The sequence below is a fragment of the Dipodomys ordii genome, unplaced genomic scaffold (genome assembly GCF_000151885.1).
Source record: "Dipodomys ordii isolate 6190 unplaced genomic scaffold, Dord_2.0 Scaffold11, whole genome shotgun sequence".
In the NCBI taxonomy this organism is placed as follows: domain Eukaryota; kingdom Metazoa; phylum Chordata; class Mammalia; order Rodentia; family Heteromyidae; genus Dipodomys; species Dipodomys ordii.
Genome location: NW_012267227.1, coordinates 12804041 through 12812299, shown reverse-complemented (window position 1 = coordinate 12812299; position 8259 = coordinate 12804041). Strand labels below are relative to the sequence as shown.

Here is an 8259-nt window from a genome sequence, read left to right as displayed (position 1 = left end):
TTAGCTGCAGGTTCCCCCGTCCACTTAGGCTTTTGTTGACTCGCCCACCCTTCTTCAGCCTCTTGTAACACTATATACCCGAGTTGTATGGCAGAGTATCCTGATGTTGGCCCTCTGGTCCCTGCTCCCCCAGGGAAGCCTCTTATGATGGCAGTTTTCCACTTCCTGGGCAGCCCAGTGCCTGTGCCAGTCAGTCTCTCTGCTCCTGAGGACTTCAGCAGGTGGTAAAGTTCTCACAATATTTGTTGTCTATCTCTACTCTGAGTCTGGGGATCCTCTAGGCATGATAGTCCCATGGTATCTTCTGACTCAGGTTCCTTTACCACAGGTGGTTCTGACTCCCAAGTGGCTTTTTAGGATCCTTGCCACTATTTCTTCCATCTTGATTGCTTCTTGAGTATGTGAGAACTCCCTGTAGGTTTGTCTGTCTGTCTTCCCTCTTTACCCTCCCGAATGTGCTGCTGGGTTCTTTAGTTTGTGGATTCTTTTCATTCATGGAACAAATAAGGTAGATTGTTTTCACTCCGTTGTCTTGCCCCTCCTGCTTAATTCACTTTTCACAACCACAAAATGCTTCATTTCCTACCATAAGGGACTTTCAAAATTCTCTTTTATCAACGGAATGAGTTTTTCATCTGAATATTCAATATTGTACTTAATAGGTAAAACATTTTCAAATTAGGACACTTAAAAATCAAGAGTTTTAGTATTAAATTGGTTCCAGTTTAACATTGGCCTTTTTTAATTAGGCTAGCATTAATCAAAAACAGATGTTTGGGGAAAAGATATAACACTTAAGCCTTGCCATCAATGTGAGCATTTAAGGGGAAAAAAGGGGTGTAAATCTTTTATAATAAAATCCAAGTGCTTTAACATGATGACTAAACTTCATATTTGAAAGCACTTAAATCTAGGAGTTTAAAAGTCACAGGAGTCATTAGGTCACGTTTCAGAAATAATACCACAATCCAAATTTCTCACTAGTAAATCAATGATGACAGCACTCTGCAATCTAAAATTACTAAAACAAAAGACTAAATATCTTACATTTTCTTGTAGTGGTTATACATTTGGCTCCTGTATAAAGCATAAATAACAGACCCAGGGTAATTTAAATCCAGGAGACTAGCCTCCAGAATGGCCCTTCCAACCCCAAACCCATGCAAGAATACAAAGCCAAAGGGATACACTTAAAAAAAAAAAAAAAGAAGAGATTGCTTTATTGTAACATTTATGACATTGACCCCTTGTTGACAGGAATAACCATAATTTTGGCATATTGCACATGTCTTATGTAGGACACTGGACGCACTGGTGATAGTCTGGTCGCTGGGGTCGTTTTCTGGTCTTCCCCAACCTCAAGGCACATGTGGGCCAGTCACAGAAATTCCATTACCACTTGGTGTAGACAATTAACAAGTCTTTGGTCTTAATAAGCACCATTACAAACCCTCACATTAAGGGCATTATTATTCTAGTTTATAAATGTTTCAATGATAAAAAACCAGCACGATTACAGTATACACACACTTAATTTACATGTAATGTATGATACTCATAACTGAGATAAGCTACTGAACTAACTTTGGTTGATTGAAATGAAGTATCTGAACTGAGTACTTGTAATTTGTTTTCTAAGTTGTGTAGATATTACAGTGCATTCATAGATCTAGTTTGAAAATTTACTAGCACCAAGATATTACAAATGGCCAACCTACACTTGCATTTGGAGAAGCAAAGTTTCAAAATTTGAAATAATCCATCAGGTGAAAAGCACATTCCTGCACATCTGCACATTAGCACAGATGTGAGCCCCTAGGGGGTCTACTCCTAGTTTTCCAGAATAGGCACATATGACCACATAACTTAGCTACACGCATGAGAAGCCTGAGGAAGTGGTTGTTTGAATTAGGTAATCACCTGTACCTTCTTTTTTTTTTTTTGTAATACAAGAATAGTGCTTATTTATACAAATTTACTTGGTGAGAAAGATTGTACCTATGATAGGAAGATTCTGACTGGGGGGAAATGTAATCCTACCTATCTATAGTTGTTTTTCTTTTAATTATTTGGTCTCTGGATGGTGAATTAATGAAGCAAAATCTGAATTTTCATCTTCAGATTATCGCCCAGTTCACCACTGAGGTAGTCTTTGTCATATTTGTCTTCTAGCTGATTGAGTTCTTTCTTTTTATAAAGTGGAGTACTACTGATTTGTAATGAGTAGGTTCCAGCCACTGGCTTCCTCTTTGTGAAGTGGAGGTAGCTGATCCCTTCCTTTTGGTTGATTTTAAAAAAGCCATCTTCATTTCCAGATTCAATCAAGTATCTGTTATGATTTGTCAGAGTTGTAAGGGCCGGAAGGAGTTCTAGGATTCGGACCTTGTTGCTGATATGGGAAATATTGAAGGCAAAGGTGGCAGGCTTCTCAATGTCCCAACTTGCCAGACTCACATTGGCTTCCATTTCAGATTGATCCTAGAAAGACATAAAATACGTCATGTTGTTCTCATGTGAAAGAAAAAGTGATTCAAATCTGCTAGATATGCAAATTCCAGGCTCCAGTCAGACCTAGAGCATTAGAATTCCCAGGGCATCTCCCAGTAATCCAGTTCAATAAGTCTTTCTGACAATTTCAGATACACAGTCAGGTTTGAGAGCTGTTGTTTTAATAAATTATTTTATTTCCGAGGACTTATTTCCCAAACCAAAGGAGGCAGCATGGATACTAAAAAGCAGTCTATTTCAATTTCATTCAGTGATGCAAATCATCCCCTCCTAAGGACACACCTATGAACTTACTTCCTGACTCTGATGATCTGCTAATATTCAATGCTTTTCACCTGGCTTCTTGCTTGCCTCTCTGGGACCACATGTGCTCAACTCTCTGGGCATGGAGCCAGAGGTCTGAGTGAGTATCTGTGCGTTTCCGAATTTAAGAGGCTGCAGCAGCCTTCGGCAAAGAAACCCAGGCTGCCTGGGCTCCTTGTTGGTTTTGTCTACTGTCCAAGCTCCCTTGCGCTGCGCATGCTTCTTTTCAGAAGAGCAGCCTCTAGCTTTCAGAATGTGGCCTCCCTGTTTAGGGAGCAGTGTGTGGCTTCACTATTCTGCCCACTGCTGACCTGAATCTCAGAATTCCTTTCGGCAGACTTCGGGCTGGTGTTTGACTTTTCTTTTTGGTGAGACAAGGAAATGAGCAAGTATGTGAAAACCTTTAAGTGACCACTCCCAAAAAAGCAGCTAGACAGACACTCTGCCGAAAGCCCCACAGCCTCTTGTAAATGCAGCCTACAGCTCGGGAATGTCTGGATTTTCTCCCTGGGGAGATTTTTCACACTTTGGAACACCCTTAGAGGAAACCACAGGAATCCGGAAGGTCTTTCCTTTAGGAGACTAGAGGAGAAACCCTCCGACCTACCTGGATACTGGAGACATCAGTTTCATTCGTGCTCCTCCGTTTCCTGCCCCTTTTGGGGTAGCCATTGATCTTACACTCGTAGCAAGCTTCTGGGGACAGTGAATTGTCGTCCATCTCGCTGCTGGCTGCTGGCTCCGGGCCGCCTCTGCCCATGCCCATTCCAGAAACACAATGCCTGTGGCAAAAAGGAAGCGCCAGTGTTTTTCACAAGAACCAAGAGGCAGGGCTAGTGGGGCAGGGGTTGTGGTGAAGCCCCTCCCCCAGGTTAGCGCGGTTCTGACCTTGCTGTACATCCACTGGATGCATGTGTCAGCGCTTGTCCCAACTGTGGGAAACTGTTTCAGTCACTCAAAACCACTGGCTTTGACTCATGAGAAGGTGGATAAACAAACCCATGCCCAGGAGAGATGATTCTAGTTAGGCTGTTTTTGTTTGTCTTTCAGTTATAAAGCCAAATTATGGCGTGTGTCTTCCATGTTTCACAAGTACCTTGTTTTGTTATTCAGAGGTCACTTGGAATGTGGATTTATCGGGCTCTTCTTTCCAAATGTGTTGAAACATTTGAGTAGTCCCTAATAAAAGTCTTTATTTTGGGGTAGAGTCTAAGTCTAGTGCTTGAGATAGTGAGACCAAAGCTATTATTATAAATGAGTAGACTTCTACTAGTGTGGCATAATGTAGACTAGATACTACCTTTTTTTTTTTATAGTACTTGTCTCCTCTTTATAATTCATTTTCCTGTATGCCCTTAGGATTCAGAATCTAATTCCAGCGATCATACTATAATATTGGTCATACTTTACTGCTATTTAAAGGTTTCTACTACTTTCCTGAGTCTTGCCAGTCTGACACACTTCTTTTTCCCCGTGTTGCAATGTGAAATGTGTAGGACGAATGAAATGGATGAAATGTTACATGCCCACACTGTATGTGTACACATATCCACATAATGGTTACGTTATGGGAAGGTAAGCCACAAGTTTTCAAGGCTTTGGCTCTTTTCTCAGAACATGGTTCCAGAATTTTCATCTCCCGGGAGTCCCACTTATAAGAAATGTGACTACAGAATCCCACTGGTCAAGAGCCAGTTTGGAGTGTCACAATTTTTTTGCTGGGAAAAATGATTCTGGCACTAAAATATAAAGAATGAGTTGCCTGAGAGCCAGACCCAGACATCTGGGAATTTGTGTCCAATACTGCTGGCATTTTTGTATGCTTCCCATGAAACATTCTTTTACCTTCTAGTTTACAGAGACCCAAAATAAATCATTTGAAGCTTGTGTGTCAAGTAACCAAGGACCACTAAATTAATAATTTGGGGTGTGTGTGTGAATATATATCTTTAGTGGGTGTTCCTGGGTATAAAGCTAAAAGTCATGGATACCCAAGTCCAGATTAACTCAGCAGAGAAGAGATCTCAGCTTTGAAAGCTTACCACTATACTGTTAGAATACTTGAGTAAAATGTTTTTCCTGCCCCAATTGTTACATAAATATACAATTTGCTCCAATTTATAAAAAAGAATTCTTTTGATGATTTGAAGTATAAAATAGAAGGCCCTAAAAGGCCCCTCAACCAAAAGGTTGTTTCTGAATTTCCAAAAGTCCGGATGTCCCATTATAAATAACATAACTTAAAATGCCTACAAAGGTGATAAGAATTAACCAAAGATTAAGTATGAGTATGGTTCTCTTCTAGAGTAAGGTTCTGTGTGTGTCTGTTACTGGGGTTGAAATCAAGGCTTTATGCATTTTGAGCAGGTATCCTACCATTTGAATCATGTCAAACCTGTAGCCCTTTGTGCTTTGGTTGTTTTTTTAATAGTCTTTTTGTGTGAGCCAGCCTGTACTGTGATTTTCCTGTTCATGTTACCAGCATAGCTGGGATGACACACCACTGTGTGTGCCCAGCTTTTTATTGGCTGAACTTTTTGCTTGAATGAATGGCCTCAATCTGATTCCCCTGATCTCAGCCTCCTGAGAAGCTAGGATTACAGGCATAAACTACCAGCTAGGAAGGTCATTTTGAGTTAAATACACATTATGAATGAGAGGGAATTGCTAGCCAAGACTAGGAAGAGTAGTGCTTACCCTTGGCCTATTCGGAAGTAACCAGGTGGACATCCACATAGGTAGCCGCCCTCTGTGTTGGAGCATCCGTAACTGCAGGGGGCTTGTGAAGAGCCACATTCATTGATGTCTTGGCACCCCCCACTGAACTGTTCATACTGGAAGCCAGCAGGACACATGCACTTGTAGCTTCCCAAAGTATTGTGACAGGAGGCTCCTCCACAAATGTGAGCACTGAGACATTCGTTTTCATCTGCAGAAAAGCCAGAAGATACTGTATATGTGACACTGATCAGAGATTCCTCTTAGGATGCAAAGGCAGGCAGCACTGACCAAAATAGAGAGGTAAATATGTGGAAGCACACACGGCTTGTTCTCTGTTGTCACTAAATATGGAGGATGAGGTCAGATAACTGAGCAGAAAGTACTGGAAGAGGGCATTGTAAGGAAACTCATGGAAACTAACACTAGTATGTTGTGCTCCATGTGAAGACCCTGTAAAGAATGAGGGGTTTGTTCATAGCTAAGGTTCAGGGAAGTCGAGAAGGAATCACACAGTTCTCTGTCCCAGAAGTACTCAGCAATGGAACAAATACCTTAACAGCAGAGACCAACCATTTCCCCAGAGGCTGCTCGTTCAGCTCTATTTGCAGGATATGCACATCTGGGGAGGCCTGATATCCTACAGGAAGTATCTGATCCATTTGGACTTCCTTTTCAGAACTCTGCAGAAGCCCCCAGGTACTTGTTCATAGATGAATAGTGCCTTCTGGCAGGTCTCCTCCCAACTCAGAACCCTTATCCAAACTAGCCGCCTGCCCAGAGTGGCTGAACTGTACCTAAAGCTAAGTGTGGCTGGAAGAGATTCCGTGCAGACTTCCCCAGAAATAATTGGGGGGAACCCACAAGAGAGACGGATGCTGTGGGACTGCCTGCCCACAGGGACTTGCCAAGTCTGGTGTAAGAAAAAGAAATGTAACTTTAAAAAAAATCAGCTTAAAGGCAGAAAACCATGAATTTCTCATTATTTCCAGCTTCTCTTTTTTTGAAATCTATTTTTGTAGACCTGTCTTAGTAGGGAAAGTTGGAAGTTTGCTGCTAAGACCCATTTTGGTTTTTCTGTTCACTTGAACACAGGTAGATGGGCCTACTTGCAACGCACAAGGCAGTGACACGAACATGAGATGCCCACTCTATGACAGGCAGACAGGCAGAACACGTGTATCACCTGCCTGCAGTCCGGGCCAGGTTCCCTATTCCCTGTCTCACAAATGAAAATCCACTTTTTTTTTTCTCCTGCAGTTAGAAAATAGGTGAGTGAAAGTGCAGGGCCAGGGTGCTTGTTTGTATTTATTTAGTAGTAGTCCTATTTTGCCCTGTTTTGGCTTGTCTGTGAGCTTTCCTTTGCTTATTTAGAGCCAGAAGCTCCAAAGTCCCCACCCAAGGATTCTTAGGCTATGTATGAAACTCCTGAAAGAGAAATAATGAAATGTGCCATTGTCTTTGTCCTTTTCTCCTTATTTTAAACTAGGGATAGAAAGAAACCAATACTGACCCAAGCTCCACATCCAAGAGGCAATCTGAAACACTGAGGGTGTTTCTTGGGGAGGGAGAAAGCTCCTGGACTAACATCATGTTCTACCATGTCCCCGTTTTTCCCCCTCTACTTGTTCCCTTGAAAACTGATCTGTGTGGAGAGAGTAAGTAGCTTTGCTTCTGTGTCCTCTATTTGGAGTGTGTTCGGACATCTATTTCCTGCTGGAGCCCTGACTAATAAATAAAGCCCTGACTAATAAATAAAGCCTACAAAGAAATAAGCAGATGAGAGGAACAGTCAGTGGATAGCTTAGATTCATCCTGCTCTTTGCGAAATAGGATCCCTGATTAGAAGTTGGTTCAAGAGCTGGGAAGGTGGCTCAATAGTAGAGTGCTTGCCTTGCATGCATGAGGCCCTGGTTCAATTCCTCAGCACCACATAAGCAGAAAAAGCCAGAAGTGGTGCTGTGGCTTAAGTGGTAGAACACTAGCCTTGAACTGAAGAGGTGAGGGACAGCGCCCAGGCCCAGAGTTCAGGCCCCATGACCAGCAAAAACAAAAAAAAAGAAGTTGGTTCATTCATTAGGTGTCTTAGTTTTAAAGCTATCTATACCTAGACTGGACTGAGGAAAAACAAGTGCTTTCGATGGGTTCAGTGAGGCAAGAGAGGGATTTTTATGTTAGAAGATAAATAGGTCAGGTTACATACTCTCAAAAGAAAAGCATGTGCACTTAGCTTTTTTATTAACTAATTTTTTTACTAACTCATCAACACTACAACTTAGTGAACATGCTTTATACTTTCCCTGACCTGTTTCATCCTGTATACTCTAAAGTAGATGACTCTACAAGAAATTATTTTTCTATATTCTAAAATAGTTTTATTCTTCTACTTGGCATTCCAGTTGGTAAAATACCTTTTTATTTTTTTGGTCTGTCATGGGCATTAAACTCGTGGCAGTGAGCTGTCCCTGAGCTCTTTTGCTCAAGGCTAGTGTTCCACCACCTTGAGTCACAGCGCCGCTTCCCATTTTCTGGTGGCTAATTGGAGGCTAACTGGCGTCTCGTGGACCTTCCTGCCTGGTCTAGCAGCCTCCTGAGCAGCTAGGATTCAGGCATGAGCCACCAGCACCTGGCTAATACTATTCTTTTATAGAAGGAGCATTCCCAGCTCTGAAAAACCTGGGTCTCTAGAACTAAAGGCCCCACTGACAGGATTGTATCATTTAAGGGATT

General features: G+C 41.9%; 1 protein-coding gene across 1 annotated transcript in view; it reads right to left on the bottom strand.

Moving 5' to 3' along the window:
• Window positions 1-1199: 1199 nt before the first annotated feature.
• Fbn1 (fibrillin 1) overlaps window positions 1200-8259 on the bottom strand; it is a 199469-nt gene continuing 192409 nt past the window's right edge. The window contains exons 63-65 of the mRNA XM_013010126.1: window positions 5509-5740; window positions 3419-3593; window positions 1200-2478 (exon numbers count right to left, since the gene is read on the bottom strand). Of these exons, the coding sequence (XP_012865580.1) occupies window positions 2089-2478; window positions 3419-3593; window positions 5509-5740 (797 nt within the window). The 3' untranslated portion in view covers window positions 1200-2088. The remainder of the gene's footprint in view (window positions 2479-3418; window positions 3594-5508; window positions 5741-8259) is intronic.